The sequence below is a fragment of the Populus trichocarpa genome, chromosome 8 (genome assembly GCF_000002775.5).
Source record: "Populus trichocarpa isolate Nisqually-1 chromosome 8, P.trichocarpa_v4.1, whole genome shotgun sequence".
NCBI classification, from domain to species: Eukaryota; Viridiplantae; Streptophyta; class Magnoliopsida; order Malpighiales; family Salicaceae; genus Populus; species Populus trichocarpa.
This window is the reverse complement of record NC_037292.2, coordinates 3,127,350-3,147,576: the sequence shown is the minus strand read 5'-3', so window position 1 is coordinate 3,147,576 and position 20,227 is coordinate 3,127,350. Positions and strand designations below refer to the sequence as shown.

The 20,227-nt window shown below is 33.1% G+C and overlaps 4 protein-coding genes and 2 non-coding genes across 8 annotated transcripts; 2 read left to right on the top strand and 4 right to left on the bottom strand.

The window, feature by feature from the left end:
* The first annotated feature begins 464 nt into the window (after window positions 1-464).
* LOC7457934 (CASP-like protein 4C1) lies at window positions 465-2,214 on the top strand. Its single transcript, XM_002312047.4, has 3 exons — window positions 465-1,341; window positions 1,684-1,819; window positions 1,924-2,214. Exons 1-3 carry the CDS (start codon window positions 1,133-1,135, stop codon window positions 2,137-2,139), a joined length of 561 nt encoding a protein of 186 aa, XP_002312083.2. The 5' UTR covers window positions 465-1,132; the 3' UTR covers window positions 2,140-2,214.
* Window positions 2,215-4,518: 2,304 nt separating this feature from the next.
* Window positions 4,519-6,701, bottom strand: LOC7457933 (dolichyl-diphosphooligosaccharide--protein glycosyltransferase subunit 4A). Its single transcript, XM_024607059.2, has 2 exons — window positions 6,541-6,701; window positions 4,519-4,834 (listed from the first exon to the last, which is right to left on the bottom strand). Exon 2 carries the CDS (start codon window positions 4,832-4,834, stop codon window positions 4,721-4,723), a length of 114 nt encoding a protein of 37 aa, XP_024462827.1. The 5' UTR covers window positions 6,541-6,701; the 3' UTR covers window positions 4,519-4,720.
* A 745-nt stretch (window positions 6,702-7,446) lies between these two features.
* Window positions 7,447-7,518, bottom strand: TRNAH-GUG (transfer RNA histidin (anticodon GUG)). The gene has a single exon. It is a non-coding gene; the product is annotated as a tRNA-His (tRNA).
* A 1,110-nt stretch (window positions 7,519-8,628) lies between these two features.
* On the bottom strand, window positions 8,629-10,534 carry LOC7469815 (dolichyl-diphosphooligosaccharide--protein glycosyltransferase subunit 4A). Its single transcript, XM_024607060.2, has 2 exons — window positions 10,401-10,534; window positions 8,629-8,976 (listed from the first exon to the last, which is right to left on the bottom strand). Exon 2 carries the CDS (start codon window positions 8,974-8,976, stop codon window positions 8,863-8,865), a length of 114 nt encoding a protein of 37 aa, XP_024462828.1. The 5' UTR covers window positions 10,401-10,534; the 3' UTR covers window positions 8,629-8,862.
* TRNAR-CCG (transfer RNA arginine (anticodon CCG)) lies at window positions 10,088-10,160 on the bottom strand. Its single transcript has one exon. It is a non-coding gene; the product is annotated as a tRNA-Arg (tRNA).
* Window positions 10,535-14,993: 4,459 nt separating the features above from the next.
* On the top strand, window positions 14,994-19,224 carry LOC7457932 (UDP-glucuronic acid decarboxylase 6). 3 transcript variants are annotated; one of them, XM_002312046.4, is made up of 13 exons: window positions 14,994-15,160; window positions 15,735-15,837; window positions 16,442-16,528; window positions 16,749-16,836; window positions 16,962-17,053; window positions 17,190-17,254; window positions 17,339-17,427; window positions 17,694-17,771; window positions 17,933-18,026; window positions 18,121-18,187; window positions 18,296-18,359; window positions 18,466-18,506; window positions 18,755-19,224. In XM_002312046.4, the coding sequence occupies exons 2-13, from the start codon at window positions 15,748-15,750 to the stop codon at window positions 18,938-18,940; spliced, it is 1,041 nt and encodes a 346-aa protein (XP_002312082.1). In that variant the 5' UTR covers window positions 14,994-15,160; window positions 15,735-15,747; the 3' UTR covers window positions 18,941-19,224. The 3 variants fall into 3 exon arrangements, with proteins under 3 accessions (XP_002312082.1, XP_024463655.1, XP_024463654.1); XM_024607887.2 differs by lacking the exon at window positions 14,994-15,160 and adding an exon at window positions 15,217-15,252; XM_024607886.2 differs by lacking the exon at window positions 14,994-15,160 and adding an exon at window positions 15,368-15,557.
* Window positions 19,225-20,227: the final 1,003 nt, after the last annotated feature.

The window sequence follows — 20,227 nt, the reverse complement described above, 5'->3', positions numbered from 1 at the left end:
CAAGCTCACCTAACATGTCTCCAAAACTAAATCAATTGCAATATATCCTTTGCTATGCAAGTTACCAAAGCCATGCGACAGACTACAAATGCATCAAAACCTTAATCAATTGGTCAGGTACCAGAAGCAAGCGGCCTGCATGCTGTTCAAGCTCGGCGAGTCTCGAAGTCAAAACACACACCCATGGGTATGCAAATAAATTATTAGGTGCCGAGATTTCGCTCTCTCTCAGAAATAATAATAAAAAAATTCCATCATGCAAATGACCATGACATTTTTCTAACTTGTCACCACAACAAGAGAGCTTTAAACTAATTGAATTTACCATTTCACTACATCCAATCAAAAAAACAGCATCATTAATGGATAGTCATAGTACAACCCACCATGAGCTTACCTAAAAATATCTAGCTGACTTGTCCAGAGTCAATTACAAAAACAAAGAAAAATCAAAGTCAATGGCTGTGTGAATATGTAGAACCAGGATGTCTGGAATATTGACTTGATGATTATCAGATGGGAAAATGAGGCAGTGCTTTACTGCTCACGCTTTAACTAAAGAGAGTGGGGAATTATTATAATGTAAATCAATCAGCAAAAGATTAAAAAAAAAAAAGCAAGCAGGATTTCGAGACGAAAAGATGTTTGTTCGTGGAAAAGAAGAAGAAGAAAGAGAGAGTTGAAGCAAACTCTCGACTCATCTACCTCTTTTTTATTTATTCCCTTCTCTCTAGTCTGAACAAAATTAGCAAACAAAAACTCTCTCTAATCTCTCCTCAAAACCTGACTGACTCATTATTCTCTACTGTTGATCTCAATTCTCATCAATCTTTTATCAATAACCCCACTCAATCGATACTCTGCTTCCTCTCACATTAAATCACCTCTTGCTTTCTTTTAATCTTTTCACTCCTCTTTCTCTCGAAAATCCCATGAAACATTGAAACCCCATGTCATGTCCCGTGACTTTCAACAACTCTCCTCCTCTCAAACTCAACCTCCCACCTCAAAATTCTCCATATCTTCCTTTCACTACTCGATACCTAACGACCCTTTTCACCCCTCTTCTCTCTCACGACTCCTCCCTATTTCTCTGACCGCAGAATAATTACCAGCTGTATCATCAAGAATCATGCGGTTTCCACAGCCCCACCGTAACGGCGGTGAGACCCAGCAACACTTCCACTCCACCATCTCCTTACAGAAGCTGAAACGCTTCAACTCACTCATTCTTGTTTTTCGATTCTCTGCCTTTTGTTTCTCTCTTGCCTCTGCTGTTTTCATGCTCACTAACTCTAGAGGATCTGATTCCTTTCATTGGTACAATTTTGACGCTTTCAGGTATATGTACATATTATATCACAGATTTCAAACTACTTTCTCTCTCTCTCTTTTTTAAGCTCTTTTCTTTGCTGTAAATTCCTGTTTGGTTCGTGAGGAAACAAAAAGTGTAAGAATCAAAAGGGATGTCTCTTCAAATGCTCTAGATTCAGTTTTTTTTAAAAAAAAATTTTTTTTATCTATTCCCGCTTTTTGCTTTTTCGTGATTTTTTTAGGAAGTCCAAAATTGTTTGAAAATTCTTTATCTGACCCAACTACTTCCTCACGATTTCTGCATGTCTGAGAAGAGTAAAATTAATTTTATCAAAATTCTTTCCTAAAATCACTTAAAAATGTTGACAGATACGTTTTTGCTGCGAATGCAATCGTCGCCGTTTACTCTCTATTCGAAATGACTGCCGCCGTTTGGGAAATTTCGAGAAACGCGACGCTCTTCCCTGAAGTTTGCCAAGTCTGGTTCGATTTCGGCCATGATCAGGTAAACGTATTCGTATCCCTCCGTCCGTCCGTTAATGTATGCATGCGTGTTTTAATCATCTTGGAAGTGAGCAAGAGAGTTTTGATGGTGTGTGCGTGGTGCAGGTGTTTGCGTACCTGTTATTGTCAGCGAACTCAACCGGCACGGAAATGGCTAGGACAATGAAAGACGCGTGTACTGATAACAAGCCGTTCTGTGTGCAGTCAGATATTGCGATTGCTCTGGGTTTTGTCGGGTTTTTGTTTTTGGGTGTTTCGTCTTTGTTTTCGGGTTTTCGGGTGGTTTGTTTTATAATCAACGGCTCTCGTTTTTATGTTTAGATTATTAGTTGATTAAATTAATAGTGTATGAAATTAATTAATTAAGATTGGACAGAGAGGGAATATTTTTTTGTATGCGTGAGACCATTTTTCACGTTTTTACTGTGTGTGATTGAAAAGAATGAATGATGATCGCGATTTTAAATTAAAAATAAATATAATATTATTTTAATATATTTTTAATTAAAAATAACTATTATTTGATATTTGTGTGTTTTTTGGTCAAATTTTCATTTAGGTTCGATTTTAGACAATTTATAGTAGCTTACATCTGAATTTATGTATCTTTAATTTTATTTTTATTTTTACACCTTGAATTATTGGGAATTAGTGTAACTCGTATTTATTCTCAATTTATTTTTATGCCCTTTTTTAAAAAAAATTGAAAAATATTCTTATCTTAATAGATAAAAAAATGAAAAAAAAAATTGAACATGATTTATTATAAAAATATTTGAATAAATAAATAAATGGCAATGTGGTACTTTTTTTATATGTATCTTTTTGTTAATAAATCAGATGGAGATTTAAATCTTATTATGCAACAGTGATCATGAATTTAGGAGGAATTTATAAGCAATTATTAAACTTCATTTGTTTTTTATAACGCTTTTTAAGAATTTTTTTATTTTAATTTACTTTAAATTAATTTTTCATGTTTTTATATGTTAATATTAAAAATAATTTTTTTAATAAAATATTTTTTAATATATTTTAAAATAAAAAATATTTTAAAAAACAACCCTATACCACAATGTCAAAATGAGCTCTTATTCTGGTATATAATAATAATAATTTGGGTAGTTCCTCAATGTAATTTTTCCTTTTTCTAGGCTTTATTTTACGGCAGTAACTTTGAAGTATTGAACAAGTCATCACATCTATATTGGGTTCTTTTGATTTCGAAATGAGACAGTGACATTAGTTGAATTAGAAATTGAGATGGTAATATCAAAAGCATACCGTAGCATTAAATTATTTTTAAAGAGGATGTCATAATAAAAATAAATAATAATAAAATAATATATTATTTATATTCATTGTATATCAATATATCTACCGTTATCACCACTCCAACCCATGATCAACGCCACCATTTTAAAAAACATTATATTAGTATTTTTATAGTACCACCACTGTTAATTCTCGTAATTTCTTCAACTCCATCAATTTTTATTAAAAAATATTATTATTATTATCACTCTCCATTCATTCCTATCACTATTGCCACGAAGGGACAAGCATCTTTATTATTTTCACTATTATTATAAAATCATTGTTTTAATCAGAATTTCTCTTCGTAAAAACAAGCCATTAAAAAAATTAAATCTTATTTCAGAATTATTGGTTATTGTTCATTTCAAATGACACCAAAAAGTTTTGAAATGAAGGGATTTCCCCTGCAGCATTATCCCCGACTCCATTATAGCTTCCAAGCGATAAACACTCTCGTGATAAGAACCCGGTGATGAACAATATAGGTGGTAGTACGAACTACATGCTTCATCGTGCATGTGTGTGTGTGTATATATATATATATATATATATATATAGGTGATAGGCTAAAAATTCCAGAAACGACATTTTAACTTCCAGTAGCCCACCTTCGATAAAAGCCGTAGGCTAAAAATTTCATATAAATATGCATTACAATGGTAACTTTAGACGCCTTATCTAATCAAAACAATCTCATTCAACTGTTTGTTCCTCCTTTTGGTGAGACATCTTTACATCATTAGAAGAAGATCAAGATACTCCATGGGTATTGAAAGCTTTAGAGGTGCTGAGAATATAGTTGATTATATATATATATATAAAACAAAAAACAACTGCCAATCTCCTGCAAGCCAAGAGCACTCTAATTTTAATTTTAAGGGTTCATATTGTCTAATTGCGAATGCTTTTCGCGCCAAAATGGGTTAAAATAATTTTTTTCGTGCCATAATTGTCTTGTTAATTTTGGTTGAGAAAACCTTTTGAACATAACCTCCTTCAAAAACATATATTAAATTTGAACATATATTAAAAAATAATATAAATCATATTTTGAAAATTTACATAACAACTTAAACTATTAGAATAAAATGATTTTTTAACATGATATTAGAACCTTGATGACCAAACGGTTACGAATTTAAATCTCACAATCCTTATTTATTTAATAAAAATTAAGCATAAAATAGTATAGACCTATGCAAATTTTAAGCTCAAAAAATTTCTGTTAAAAAATAATATAAATTATATATTAAAACTTTACTTAACAACTTAAATTATTAAATTGAAATGGTTATTTGACAGCATATAATCAAAAATAAAAAAATAAAAAGAGGGATGCAGTTCTGTCACCAATGAGGATAAAATATGTCGTGGCACATGGAGTTATGCGGCATGGTAGAGATATTGATTTTCTCCCAAAATCCTTGGCGTACAAACTTCACATTCTAAAACCTCAAAAAGTTTGAAGCGTTAGAGAATTTGCCTGAAATGTTCTATTTAAAACTTTCATAATGATCAAACTACATGAATTCACACTGATTGACTATCATTCAGACTCTTATTTGAGTGTACAACGCCACCAATTTCAGTTGCCTTCATACTTTGGGTCAGCCATCACATAATGATAAGCTATCACCAGAACAAATATAAAAATGCCAAGAAAATTGGGAAAAAATCCCAGGTCTTGATCGTCAAACATCTGTAGAATCATGAATAAGAGCCAAATGCATCAGTAACACAACCACAATTGACAATGTCAAGACCAAAATTCACTCTGTTGCATTAAAAGAAATGCAGTTGGCTGTCCTACTGCTAACATGATTGAAAACCCAAGGGATGGTGTGAGCTCAATACCCAGTATGCATTATTAAGTTCCGTTCCCTCTCAGCTGTAATGCTTTTACTCTAGAGGAGATCATTAAAAGGGGGAGATCTATTGTTGCAATTTATTTCATCTTCACAGGACAAATGGATGTATTTGCAGCATGTTAAAGGTCTTTAAAGAATATTAAAATTCTTGTTATGATCTTACCAAGCCCAGAAATACCCACGTATAGTTGACAAGATGGCTTAATAGAAAGCAGCAACATAAAACAAGCCATGAGTTATGAAAAAAAAAAAAACAAGAATCAAAAAGCCATGCATACTTCTTCATTTAATCACTGCGCACATTAAAATTGCCAAATCTTAATTAAATCCCAACAGTAATGCTGCTACCCAGTACTAGTTGGTTATCATGGAACAATTCTCATCACTAAGATCAGCCCAGAATGAAATGCGTTAGAGATTCATTTCGTTTAGACAAAGGTAAGTTATCTAACATTCAACTTAATGATTTGCATACAACTCAAAACTGCATAGTAGTCAAGCGGGCAAAGCCAACGAAAAGAAACAAAAAAGGACACCTTCTCGACCTATCCTGGTTTTCACTTCGAATAGTCATAGCTTTGCCAAGCATGCATATTTCTTTTCCTCCTTAAATCAACATTGTTCCCTGTTCTAATCACAAAGGCAGTCCCTAAATTCACACTGCTACTCTCTAGCCTGGATTGATAGGAATAGTAAAAAAAATGCCAGACATGCTCATCAGCTATTTGTTAAGCAGGAAACTTCCCATGACTTCCTGGCACAAAGGTGCCGCGGGGCAGATACAGTTGCACCGAAATTCCCTTCAATATTTGAAGCAGTACAATCAAAACTTAGGATTTATTTGTTTTTGTGTTTTAGAAAAAAAAAATTAAAAAATTTCTTTGCTTTAAATTAATATTTTTTTTTGGATCTTTTTACATAATTTTGATGTCCGGATATAAAAATTAATTTATTTTTTAAAAAAAAAACTATTGAAAATCAGAATAACAACCACTGACACCCTCCTAAACACCCCTTGTCTTTCAAGGCGTGACAGTGTCCTTGGCACCATAACAAAATTTCCAGAAACTCAAATAAACAACAAATTTATTTCCCTCAAATCTCAACTAACTTTATAGCGTTATTGGGATATCATATCACATTCCATTTCAACCAACAGGTTGATGATAAAACAAAGAAACATATACAGCCCGAAAATAAGAAAATTCCAGCCTAATTGCGAAAACTAAGGAAACAAACCACCATGTACTATGTTTCAAAGTTCCAAACAATGCTAGGTGAAGTATAAACCCAAAAGAGAAGTGCCAAGATACACAAATCCGAGAGAGTATGTCAGACAGCATTTATATTCTACAATAGAGATCCAAATTCAGAGAGTAAATTTTCTAAATAGGCCACTTCCTTTCCACAATCAAATGCAATTTCCAATTATGTTAGTGCGAATTCCCTCTCATCGAGTTATATTCGTTGCAAAAGACTAAGATTTGGAGAACAAAGCAAACCGAAATTGCAGTAAGAGGGAGGTAATCAAACATACCTTTTCAGCTGATCTGATGCGAGAAGGCTAAAAGAGTGACTACTGACTAGATCTCAACGGCGATAGTAGATAGCTCTTTGTGGCTCACTGTGACGCGCTCTCTGTGGACGTCACGGGAGTGGAACGCGAGAGGCATTTGATGATTATTTGCTATATGTCCGTTTACTTACTCTGGTTGACTGGAAATCCCACAGGAAGGCATTGGGCCTTTCTATCCCAGCCCACATCTAACTATGTGGGCCTTATGAGAGATCATGGATCTGTCTTTTGGAAGAAAGGTCATAAAGTATACATTACCAGTGGCGGAGCTAGACATTGGGTCTTGCCCTCCTGGAGGGCCTAGCTTAAAACTATTATATTAATTATTATTGTTTTTTTAAATATATACAGAGATGATTTAATTTTTTTAAATATGTATCTAAAATAAATTAATTTTTAATAAAATTATTTTACATAAATTTATTTGATAAATATAAAAGTATTTTATTTCTTCACAGTTCATGTATTTACTAGATAGAGAAATGCCGTTAAAAAAGTCTCCAATAAAGACTTGTCTTGAGCACGAAGGAGACGAATTATACATCCTGCAGCTCCACTGTCATCCTCGACTGAAAAGACTCGGAATCATTGTTGCAATATAAAATAATGATGTTTTCGTGCTCCGGTGGTTACTAGCAAGCATTTATCGATAGACCGGAGAAAGAAAGAACGGAAATAGCCAGGTTCAAGGGATAGCAACAGTATTAAACGCTACAGTAATGTAAAAACCTCGTGTAACGGTAACCCTTCCAAGTTTCAAAGACATGGAATGATAATTTAACTGCCACTCTCTCAACAGGAAATGGAAAAAGAAAAGGGATTAAATTGCGAGTGTCAAGTCTCAATATAGAACATCGTTAAAAAATGTGTGGCTGCTGGGATTCGAGCCCAGGTCTCCACGGCCACAACGTGGAATTCTCACCACTAAACTACAGCCACAAGATGACACTATGATCTCAACTTATATTTATGATAGTGTTTAAAACCGCACCTAGATGAACATTTCCGTTTTTGGTCAAGAGACTGGACACGGTAACAAATAAAGTTTACATTATTATGGATAAGAAAAATATATTTTTTATTTTGGAATTGTTTAATAATGATTGTTTTTTAAAGTATTTTTTATTAGAAAATATATTAAAAAATTATTTTTAATATAAGTATATCAAAACGATAAAAAAAATTTAAATAAAAAATTTTAAATTTTTATAGAAAACTATTTGAAATTTTATTCTAAATTACACCTCCATAACAAGTGCATTCCAGGACATATTAACGTCTTTGCTACTTTCTTCTATTGTAGATTTAAGATTGGTTCGGAAAAGTTATGGTTTTTAAGAGTGATTTTTGAAAAAATATAAATTGTACCTTGAAAAAATAACATGTAAAAAGAATTGTGACATTAGCTTTTAAAACATTACCAAATACTTAAAAAGCCACAAATAAAAACCATAATCACAGCTAAAACTCATCTATTTTCTTTGTCTTACCTCAACTATTTACGTTGCGTGAATCTTCTCTCTAAAATTCTTATGCTGTATTGGTACGGACAGCACTTCCATGCATCGATTTCCACTGGTGGTGGGATGACTCGTTTCTCTAAGTTCCTCCTTATTACTCAATGATGTTCTTCCCATTTTTCACTTACCATTTTACTAAGCTTTCAAGGATTAATTGGTTGATTTAGTTTTTTTTTTTTTTACATGTTTGGATTCGTTGTTTCTTCCTCGAAAATATATTTCGCCATTGATCTCAGATTTCCTCGTTGGAATTTAATTTCTAACTCAATCATCTATTGCTCTCTTTTCTTTTCTTTTTTGTTGATGAATGGGAGTTTCATTTTTGGTGTTGTTAAATTGATTTATCACGAGTTGCAATGAGAGGTTTTAATAAAACTAAATGTATCTTCTGCTCAAGAGATATAAATTCCAATAACTTCATAAATACATTTTGATTGGATTTAGCTTTTTGTTCATTTATACCTCTCAGGGGATTTCATTATAGCGTATGCCAGTCCAACTTAGCTTTAACCTACTCTGCACCTGTACAAGTTTGAAGAATTTATTATAGAATTACATCATTGTAAAAACACTGGTAATCTCAACATATAATCCCCATCTCTGCCACAAACAATGTTCTAGATATATTCTAAAACCTCAAGAAGAAATTGAAAACATTAAGGAACTGCAACAGTCTATTCAAACCTTTCACTGTGGTTGAGCCAACAAAATTGACAGTCTGACTATCACTTGGACACTTATTTGAGAGTGTACAACACAAGTTTCAGTTGCCTTCGTACTTTGGATCAGCCACCACATAATGATATGCGATCACCAGAACAAATATAAAAATGCCAAGAAAATTGGCACAAAAACCCAGATCTTGATCATCAAACATCTGCAGAAGCACAAATAAAGGGCAAATTTATCAGTAACACAACAAAATTGATAACAATGTGTTTGCAATTTTATCTGACTTTAACGAAAGAGACTGTATACTATGCTTACAAGGTTGACAACCTCAAGGACACTGAATTCAAAATCCTACATGTAGTAATCACTATTTGGTTCCATTCCCTCTCAGCTTATTGTGTTACTACTAGAAAGAAAACTGAAAGGGAGTCTGTATATGTTAGAAAATGGATGTAAGAAAGGCCTTTCAAGCCTTATATTTCCTATCGAAGTCTAAGGAAGCCTGGAAATGCAAGCATATGGTGAACAAGAGGGATCATAGTCAACACAAAAAAAAACACTGAAGACAAACTACAAATTACAAAAATACACACATGCATGAGTGGAAATGACACGGTCATCATTTTACTTTCATTCGATTACGCCCTGCAAATCAAATTTGGCAACTTAAAATCAAACCCCATCACAATCACCATTAGCTTGGTCTATTTGGTAACATGACACATTCCTTATCGGTTGATGGAAATACTAGACAAAATGCATTTCAAATTCTTTCAGTTAAGATTAAGGATGGTTTCTGTTACTCAGAGTCACTTGTGTACAACTCGAACCCAGATTTATTAGCTTCAATTCAGATGTGCGCACATTTCATTTCTCCGACAAACTACAACACGTTTTCCCATGTTGATGTAGAGGTACTGCCTCCATTAATCAGGACTTATTCCAATCACCCTACAGCATCTAAATTCACACTGATAACTTCCTGTTGTTAATAGGACCTGTAAATGCTAATTCATATGCTCACAGCAGGTTGCACAAACTCAAGATGTATCAACTCGACAAGGTTCAAACATCAAACCTGCAATGACATCAATGCAAACCCAGTGCTAAACCAAGACAATCTCAAGCAGCATTTACCACTTCCATAGTACACTAGAGATGCAAGCTTCAGTCAAACAAATTGTAACCTTTTGCAACAGGTCAGCAATTTCAGGCAATAGAATGCAATTTCCCATTATGGGAATCCAGATTTCATAATCATAAAATTCACAGAAAAAAAAATACAATGAAAAAAGAAAAACTAAAAAAAGGGAAACCGATCGCAGTGGGATTCGAACCCACGACCTTTAGATTCGGAGTCTAACGCGATATCCACTCCGCTATGCGATCAATTGTGATTTCTATTCGTGCTGTTTTATTTATTAATCACCATATCATGAATTATATACCAGACCTACTTTCCTCCTTTCAAAATCATGTGAATACAACTAAACATAAATTAAAAGGATGAAAAAAGGAAAAAGAAAAACCTTCGATGCAATTGTTTGTTTTGATTATATGGATCTACGATCTCTATCACTATTGAAGACTCTGAAACTTGAAAATAAAAGAGAAAATTACAAAACATACCCTTTTTTCCGATCCGAAACGAAAAGGGCAAACTAATGGCTAGATCTCAAACGACGGGAGTAACTGCTCTCTGTCTCTGGGTCTCTTGGACTCTCTCTTTCTCGCGATCTCTCTGTTTTCTAGCAGCAGCAGCTGCTTTCAAATGCAAGTCGATGGGTGGTTTTTTTTGTAATCACGGGCCGTGTGTGTTACATGGGTTTAATGGCCCACGTTATGTTTTTTTTTTAAGAGGCAAAGCCCAAGTGTGGCAATTTTTTGATTGTGGTACTTAAAAACATTTTTTAATGTTCAAATGTGTTTATTTTTAAAGGGTAGAATTTAATCTTAAAAAAGGCAGTTTTAGGTTTTTTTCCGAGGTTAAGTTTTATCTCTCAAAATTTCTCTTTTTTATATATAAATAGAAAAAAATATATGTTATGTGTATCTTGAGACGTGAAGGAGGCTTAAAAATCAATTGAGTATAAAAGACAAGTGCAGATATATGAAATTAAGTAAAAAATTCAGTCTATGTATGAAAGCATAAAAAAAATATTCATGTTTACAACTAAAATTAATTAAGAATATTGGAGAGAGAAAGGTGAAGTAATTTTTTGAGCTGATTAAGAATATTCTTGAGTTATTAACTCTTGGCTGCAAGCTTGGGACTTGCTAGCAAAGGAAGGGAAAATGTTGGCATGGAAGCCGGTGGAAGAAAAGTGATCGAGTCTGAGGTCTTATTTGTTAGTTGGAAAATGAGTTCTTTTTTAAAGTAAATTTTTTTAAAAATAGATTTTTAGAAAGTGAATTATTTTCTGATGTATAGTAGTGTTATAGAAAATAAATTGAAAAACACTTTCTAGTGTTTGGTTATGTCATAGAAAATAAGTTGAAAAATAACTTCTCAATATGTTTTTTTTCAAGTTTATTAAAATAACGAAGAACAAGTCTTACAACTTAAAAAGTTGAATAAGAATGAAATTGAAAAAAAAATCTAATTTCATAAATTATCTCACAAAAAATAAATAACAATCAAAATAATGAAAATCAAATCTAACAGATAAAAAAATTGAAAGATGATGAAATTAAAATAATAATAATTACAATTTAATAAATTATTTCAAATAAAACAAATAACAATTAAAGAATATCGAGGATCAAATTTGATAGATAAAAATTTCAATTAAAAAAACAATAAGAGAGAAGCAAATAACAACATAAAAATGAAAATCAAAGTTAATATAAAAATCAAAATAAATCAAATTCTAAGGAGTGAAATTGAAAAAAAAATCAAAACAAAATATATAGCAATCAAAAGTTTGAGGACCAAATTTGTTATAATCAACAAATAATATAATATTTCTAAATTTTTCACAACTTCTGAAAAGTGTTTTTCATTAAATATAAAAAGAAAAACATTTTTCTGGAAATCAAGTCAATTTTTTTTTTTTGACTGGAAAGTATTTTTTGTTGACTAGTTTTTCTAATGATAAACAAACATATAAAAACTTAAAAAGTTATTTTTTAAAAGATAATTTTCTACCAAACAAACCAGGCCTAAATTTAAGTTATGAAATATAAGAAACTTTAAATTTAGGATTATCTATTGCTTTTCTAGCATGTAAAAGGGGGAAGTGTCTCGTGACTTTTTTTTACCGAGTAGGAACGAAGAAAAAAGATTGTTTAAACGGGACTAGGTTATTGTATGTGTTATTGTTGTGGCTTGTGAAAAAATAATATTTAATTTGTTATAATTTTTTGTGGTATTATTGTTAAATTTGATAATAATTTAAGTTTAAAAAATTATGACCCAGCTATTTTACGAACCCGGATTTAAAATTAAGTTATATGAGAATTGTGATATATTTTTTCTTTTATTTCTTCATAAATTATAATGATGAGATGTGAGAGATAAAAATAAAATAAAGAAAAAGACTTTAGAGACAAATCGAATCTTTAATTATGACATTATTGATATCAATAAAAAAATATTGACGGGACACCATTCATCTTTGAATGACAGATGTGGCACACACGGATAACCATTTATGATATTTTATTGGTGTCACTAAATTCACCTTGTAAAGATTGTTTTTATGACACTAGTGATGTTATAATAAAAGTTTAGATGTGTATCAAGAATCTTTTTATTATTTATTTTTTCACAATAAATGTGTCACGCTGAAGTCATTGTTGATGAATTTTTTTATTATTGTTTGATTTATTTTATTAAGATATTTTTTATAGTATTTGTGAAGTTGAAATTAAAATTTTAAAGTTACTTTATGGTTTTTATTTATTTATTTTTCCTTCTCCTTTCTCCTCTTTCCTCTCTCCTCTCTCTTAACAGCCACCTCGTATTGTTTGGTGAAATTACAGTGAAATAGCTTTCATTTCCACAACTTTGTAATGGGTGAAGCACAGTTTTTTTTTTTTTTTTTGCAAATTATTATCTGATACTTGTGCTTTTTTTAATAATTTTTTAATCTCTTCGATTTAAATTATTCAATATCGTGTTTTATATTTATATCTATAACTTAATTTTTGTATTAAATGTTATTGGTTTTTCTATCAAATGTTGGGCAATATAAGCTGCATGTTGAACTGTTATGGATGAAGTTATTTTTTAAAAGACCCTTTTGACTTATGTATTAGTTGAAATAAACTTGTGGATATTCTAATCATATTATAAAAAACTAAAATGGCCTTTAAGGAATTGATAATCGTAGATATCTAATTAAGGCACTGAGTTATTATCTCGCAGGAATTGAATTATTACTAGCTCTGTTTTTTTTCCTTGTTTTGCTCAAGGCGCAGACCTTGAAAAATCGATCTTAACCAGAGAAGATCCTGCGAGCTTCGCCTGATCGCAACCTAACAAAGCCCCTTCAAGGCTTCAACAACACGATGCGTCACTTTAGCTTTCGGAAACCAGACAGGTAGGATGCTTCCCCTAATCCAAATGGTAAAATACTGGAATACAGTGCATTCCTACACATCAACACCGCTTTTCTTCTTCTCCTTCTTGTATTTTTCTAGTCGCTATCGCCACCTGTTCTCGGTGGAGATTTTTGCAAGAACAACCAAATAGGTAGGATGCTTCCCCTTCAAGTGGTGAAATTATGGAATGCAGCGCAATTTTCCTGCATAGAATATATCATCATCCCTCCTCTCTCTCTCTCCCCTTTCCTTTTTGAATTTGCTATGATCAGCACCTGTCATGGAAGATTACAAGAATATTGAACTTGATACGCCTAACAAATAAGAAGATTTCCCAAAGGACTACAATTAATATATTGCCATTACGTGATGGGCTGTGAGTAGAGATTGGTCGGTAATGGTTTCTTTCTTGGGTGCAGACTGGTAGGTGATATTTTCGGAGTGAAGACGTGTGATGGGTCTGGATCTGACGAGGATGATAATGCTGGCACGTACAAGGCATTTACTGATAACATTTTTTAAAAAACCGTGCTGTATCTTACGTGGCAGATAATTGACGGAGAGTTCATTTTAATCATTTCTGGATCATTAGCTGTCCGAGTTAAAAATCACATGGTCGCTAGACCACCAGCTACCAGTGGTCTCAGCCAACCAAAACCCAGATTTTTGTTAAATCATTTTTTTCCCATAGAAGAGAGATAATGCAAACAGTTGCAGGAAGCAAAAAGTAAAGCATGAAAAAGAAAAAAAAACAATTTTGTGAGAGATGGAAGGAAATTTTTTGTGGTACATGGGTTAAGATCGAGGGGGGTATTTGAAAGAGGAGGAGGCAAATTGATAACTCTTAATTTAATCTTGTCTCTTCTTTTTATAATCTTCCTCTCGTGTTTTATTGTTTTTAATTTAATTTTGATATAATAATTTCATTCAAGTATAATAATTTACTAAAATAATATTTTTTTGTGTACTATAAATTAAATAATTTGATATTTGATATCTAGATATTAAATTAATTAATCATTTTAGATGTTTCAATAAAACCAGGATTAATTTTTTTAAATGACAGTTTCAAACTTAAATTCTTACTTAACAATTGGATAGTTCTTAACATGTATCCTGAAGGGAATATACCTTAGATAAGTCCAATCATTAAGAATGTTAAAAAAATTCTAAAAGAGTAATTCAACAAAAACTCAAAGTACATAGAGATTAAATGGATTAATTATAGAATTAACAACTGATGGTTGTTTATATTTACGTTTCAAAAATATATTTTTTTTTAATAATTTATTTTTTTATTTCAAATTAATTTTTCTTTTATCTTTTCAGATATTTTGATAGGCTGATATTAAAAATAATTTTTAAAAAATTAAAAAAATTTATTTAAATATTTTTTTAAATAAAAAATATTTTAAAAAATAATTACAAATCAACATAACACGAAAACATGTACCCATGAACCGATGTTGGAGGATAGGTAACGTGGGAATATCAAAGCTTGCGTGACCACACGGATCTCGTAGACTCGCCCTACCTTAACAAACTCCATGATCCAGGATAATTAACCGGATGACGTAAACAAATGCATGTCTTGTGACAAATGTAGTAAAGAGAAAAAAAACCTTAATCTGACGTGTACCTATTCTTTAGTGCAACGGGACGGAGAGTCTTTTGATTGAAATCGAACAAGTTCCCTGTACCAACAGCGACGTTCGCTTCCACTCAACCTCAATCGAACATCGGACACTATATATATAGTCCTTCATATCTTTAAATCCCATCAAAATAAATATAATAATTATAAAATTCTCTCTCAAATTCTTCCTGCTGCAAAAGTGATCCTGGTAATTAATTCTCAAATACTTGGGATTTTTTTTCTGTTATTCTTTTGTTGAAAAGAAAAGGATGTCGGGATTGAGAGAGATTCAGATCTGAGGTCATCTTTTCTTTTCTTTTCTTTTCTTTTTTAAAAAAATCGGTGGGGTATGGTTTGTTATGGCATTTAAAGCTTTGTTCTTCTCGTGATTTCGAAGTCCCGTTTAATTTATGCGTCTTTGTCTTTGTCTTTCTCTGTCACAAGTTGGTGTAGTTTGTCAGTGTGTTTATTTTCATAATTAGCTGCTCACCTTAAATTTTCAAGCCAATTTGGTTACAATTGAGCTCTTTATGTAAAGCTGCAGTCTTTGAGTTTCATGGCTCGCAGCAAAGTTTGAGATTTTGACCTTTTTTCACATCACTTAGGTGATTTGATTTTTTTCTTGGATTGATGTTTGTCGGGTGGTTTGATATGAGGTTTTTGAGTTTTTAATTCTTGGGTTGTTTATGCATCTGATGATCATCCACTGTTTTCTTTTTCTGGGTTGTTTGTGAAATTGATGTAGATTGAGATTTTTCTTTTAATCTCTTGATTTTGTTTAGAAATTGAACAAGAATGGCCAAGGAGGCTTCGAATGGAAATCACAACTCTGCAACAAAAGCTCCTCCAACTCCATCTCCTTTAAGATTTTCCAAGTACTTCCAGGTATAACTATTTGACTTTTTTTTTTTCCATTTATAAATGCTGTGATCTTTTTGTTTTTTCTCTGGTATTCAATTAAGTTTTTGTATGATCCATGATCTGCATGGCACAAAATCGTGATAAATTTGTTTCAAGCTACATATCGATATCCAATCTGCGATTTACTTTTTATTTCTCTATATCTGTTCTTTTTGGGTTGCAATGCATGTTGCATTGAGTTTTGGATTGCAAGGAAAAGAAGTTGCAATATTAAAATTGAATGCCGAAGTTACAATATTAAAATTGAATGCCGAAGTTATAGTATTAAAATCGAGTGCAATTCAGAGAAAATGTTTGCTAGATCTTGTTAGATGCAATCTAGTTTTACTTTCTGGATTTTGAGTTCATTGAGGGTCGGTAATATTTCAATGGTAGATTTTCCCATCATGGAAGGGTTTCTGAAAAGTACCTGTGCATTAACACTTGATTGTGGATGTTTTCGTGCTTTAATTGAGATTTTTTATAGAGGGTAATTGTTTGGTGGTATTATCAGAAACATATATTTTTTCTCAGCAGTCACTATGGCGTCCCCTTCTGTTTAATAAAAGATTTTTTCTTTTTTTGGTAGTCCAATATGAGGATTTTGGTAACTGGAGGAGCTGGATTTATTGGTTCACACCTGGTGGACAGGTTGATGGAAAATGAAAAGAATGAGGTAAGCACATTTTGTTTCAAAATCATCTGAAGATATTCAAGAAGATTGACAGGCTTTTATTGAGTTGGCTATGCCTGTTTTGCTTCAATAAGAACAGACAGTTGTCCATCCAATAACAAGTGGAAAGCATTTCCACACATTCATAGAATATAAAAATTTGTAAGTAATATTTGAATTTCATGGTTGGTCTATTCTGAATTAAGTTCATTACGTCTCCTAGGTTATTGTGGCGGATAACTATTTCACTGGCTCTAAGGACAACCTAAAGAAATGGATCGGTCATCCAAGATTTGAGCTCATTCGTCACGGTACTGTTGCTTTTAACTTCTTGCGTGTCCAGCAGTGCAAAGCCAATGCATGTCAATGATGTCTTGCTTTCTCTATTGTTCATTGATTAAAATGGCCATGTTGATGTTGCTTTATTTCTCTGCAGATGTCACTGAGCCATTGCTAGTTGAGGTCGATCAAATTTACCACCTTGCTTGCCCTGCTTCCCCAATCTTCTACAAATATAATCCTGTAAAGGTATGCCTGTGTACACCATGCTCCTGTCCTTATCTATATATTTGTTCACTTCTCCCTCTCTAAGTTCTTGTGACTGTGAATCCTTATTTTGACCATTGAATTGCCATTTGACCTGTAAAATTGCTATGCATGACAGACCATAAAGACAAACGTGATTGGGACATTGAATATGTTGGGACTTGCCAAGCGAGTTGGAGCAAGGTTTGAGACTGCTACTCTAGCTCGCAGTTATTATTTCATAATGGATGATCCTTTGTTACTGAAGCTACATTAATTGGCAAACAGGATTTTGCTTACATCAACTTCCGAGGTCTATGGAGATCCACTTGTACATCCTCAGGATGAGAGCTACTGGGGAAATGTCAACCCAATTGGTGTGTTAGATTTCCATTAACTTGTAAATGTGAAAAGTTATCTCCATGTAGTAGTGTAACCTTTTTTATGAACTCTTAGCATGCAGATTGATGGGGGAACAAAAGTTGAACCATATTTCTATGTTTTTCCTTGGGGAACAAAAGTCTTCCTCATCAAACTGTTCATTTCTTTGAAGATGCCTTATATACTGTATTTAAGGACAAGTACTTTTTGTACCACTTGCAATGCATATTAACTTTTGTGGATATGTTGCTACTTTTTACAGGAGTCAGAAGCTGCTATGATGAAGGAAAGAGAGTGGCTGAAACTCTGATGTTTGATTATCACAGGCAGCATGGGATAGGTATGTAGCTCTCTCTCTCCCCGAGATAATTTTGAAACAGTTATCTTTTCTTTTTGTGATTTTCGAATGTTTAAAACATATTCACTCAGCTCTCTCCCTCCCTCTCTCTTTGTGATTTCCCACATCTAAAACATCTTCGCTATTTTTCCCCCCTATGCCAGAGATACGAATTGCCAGAATTTTCAACACTTATGGACCCAGAATGAACATTGATGATGGTCGTGTTGTCAGCAATTTCATAGCCCAAGCAATCCGGTAAGTCAGTACAACAACAGCTCTTGTGATTTTTTGAAAAAGTTCTTGTCGCAACTTTTTATCTTATTGGCACTTGTTCTGTGAATTTATACAGGAACGAGCCTTTGACTGTTCAAGCACCTGGAACCCAAACCCGGAGTTTCTGTTACGTGTCTGACATGGTAGGCTAGAAATTTTTCGTTGCATTAAATGATGGTAGATGATATTAGTTGTCATGATTGGGTCTTAATTACTGGTGTGCCCTTCATCTTTATTTCAAATACTTGAAGGTTGATGGCCTCATCCGACTTATGGAAGGAGAGAACACTGGGCCTATTAATATTGGAAATCCAGGTTAATCTTCAAGCTCTGTATCAAATCACTTGGTGTTCTTTAGCGACCTATCTATTGAAATAGATGGAAACTGTTACTCTTATTAATCCAAGGTTTGATTTTTCAGGTGAATTCACCATGATGGAGCTTGCGGAGACTGTTAAGGAGGTTAGTTTCAATTTGCCTGCATCTCCTCCTGGATATGAATTTGCTTGGAATAATTTCTCTTTGGGACACATTGAAATTAGCACGTTGCTCCATGGCTGGTTGTATTTTCCATGTGCTGGGTTTACTGTCCTGGTCTTTGTGCAGACGCCATCATCATGAGCTGGAAACCAAAAATACCTTTAATACCAATTAAACTTTCCATGCATGAATTTGGCCTATTTGATTAATTTTATCACGTTCATTGGCAGCTTATCAACCCTGAAGTAGAGATCATAGGAGTGGAGAACACACCAGATGATCCTCGCCAGAGGAAGCCAGACATCACAAAAGCAAAAGAATTGTTAGGCTGGGAACCGAAGATTAAGCTGCGTGATGGTCTTCCTCTCATGGAGGAGGATTTCCGACGGAGGCTTGAAGTTCCCAGAGAGAACTGAACCAAGTGAAATTTTCATCAATTTGATTTCCCAGCCACTTATAAATATAGAAACTATGAATTATCGCAGCTATCAACTACTATAACAAAATAAAACAGGCCGAAGTTGGTTAATTTAGTTTGGTAATAGCATATTTGGGCCCAAGATGTTCATGAGGATTTTTCTGGGGCGCAGCTTTTATCAAGAATTTTGTTGTTTCTCAACCTGATTTTAGCTACACCCAGATAAATGGTTTAGACGTGACATCAAAGAAGAATGATTATAAATTTTTCATCTTGTCTGTATGCTCTTGTTGCCTCAAGAGAGGGAAGCGTTATGATATTTCTCACTTCCAATTTCTTTAAACAATTCATTAAATTCAATAAGTTAATCTTTTTCAAGAAACCACGTGAGAGATACTTGACACTGCACCCCACTTCTATGCCCACAATATGACTTGTATAACATTTGATAAAATGAATTGTACAACACAAGAAGAATGAATAACAATGGAGATTCTCCAATAAATTCACATTACGTCTAACCAACTTCTCTCCCTTCTCACCAACAGATACAGATCCAACTAGGAAATGGGAAAGGGAGTTGGGCTTTATCCAAATTGGTGCTTGAAACACGGCAGAAATTAAGAAATAGAGGGGGGGGGGGGGGGGAGATTGGCCACTGCTAGTAAAATCTACCGACCTGCAGAATGCCATAGCTAACAGCTTCAAAATATAACAGAAAGCAATAATAATCATATTGCCAATGGTCCTATTGCTTGAACATAAAAAATCTTCAATACTGCAGCTAAGCTTCGTTCACTTGTTCAGCAGACTCGATCAATCTCTTCTCCCCTGCTTGAACATTGTATGAAAAAAAGTCATCTTTTCTTCAATTAACCGGTAGTTCCAGTTTTATGTCGGGTTGAGTGTCCCATATGTACATCAGCTTAATATTTCACATCTCAGATTCTTCTTGATTTCATTTCTTGCACCGATCATGTTTGACCGATTTGGCAGCAGAAAGAAAATCAAAACACATGCCTGCAGCTATAGTTGAGGTTTTATGGCGATGATGCAAAACAAAAGGGCATTTAGAGATTCTTCCAAAAAGTCAAAGACGAGATGATGGAAGATGGATTATAACAATTTACATCTCTATAATATTTTCTATGATTTCGGTATACACCCGTCAAAATCTGGAAATCTTTAACAAGTGGAATGGAAACTTCTTAACACTCTGTATGCAATGAATGTTCTGAAGTGCAGTGAGATACCAAAAATATATTGAGTATTAATATCCAAGCAC

Excerpts from the sequence above, each read along its gene's own strand:
- LOC7457934 (XM_002312047.4), top strand. The coding sequence starts at position 1,133 with ATGCGGTTTCCACAGCCCCACCGTAACGGCGGTGAGACCCAGCAACAC. Across the intron at positions 1,342-1,683 it reads TACAATTTTGACGCTTTCAG|ATACGTTTTTGCTGCGAATG; the intron begins GTATATGTACAT and ends AAATGTTGACAG. Across the intron at positions 1,820-1,923 it reads TCGATTTCGGCCATGATCAG|GTGTTTGCGTACCTGTTATT; the intron begins GTAAACGTATTC and ends TGCGTGGTGCAG.
- LOC7457933 (XM_024607059.2), bottom strand. The coding sequence starts at position 4,834 with ATGTTTGACGATCAAGACCTGGGATTTTTTCCCAATTTTCTTGGCATT.
- LOC7457932 (XM_002312046.4), top strand. The coding sequence starts at position 15,748 with ATGGCCAAGGAGGCTTCGAATGGAAATCACAACTCTGCAACAAAAGCT. Across the intron at positions 18,188-18,295 it reads TCTGTTACGTGTCTGACATG|GTTGATGGCCTCATCCGACT; the intron begins GTAGGCTAGAAA and ends AAATACTTGAAG. Across the intron at positions 18,360-18,465 it reads TATTAATATTGGAAATCCAG|GTGAATTCACCATGATGGAG; the intron begins GTTAATCTTCAA and ends TTGATTTTTCAG.
- LOC7469815 (XM_024607060.2), bottom strand. The coding sequence starts at position 8,976 with ATGTTTGATGATCAAGATCTGGGTTTTTGTGCCAATTTTCTTGGCATT.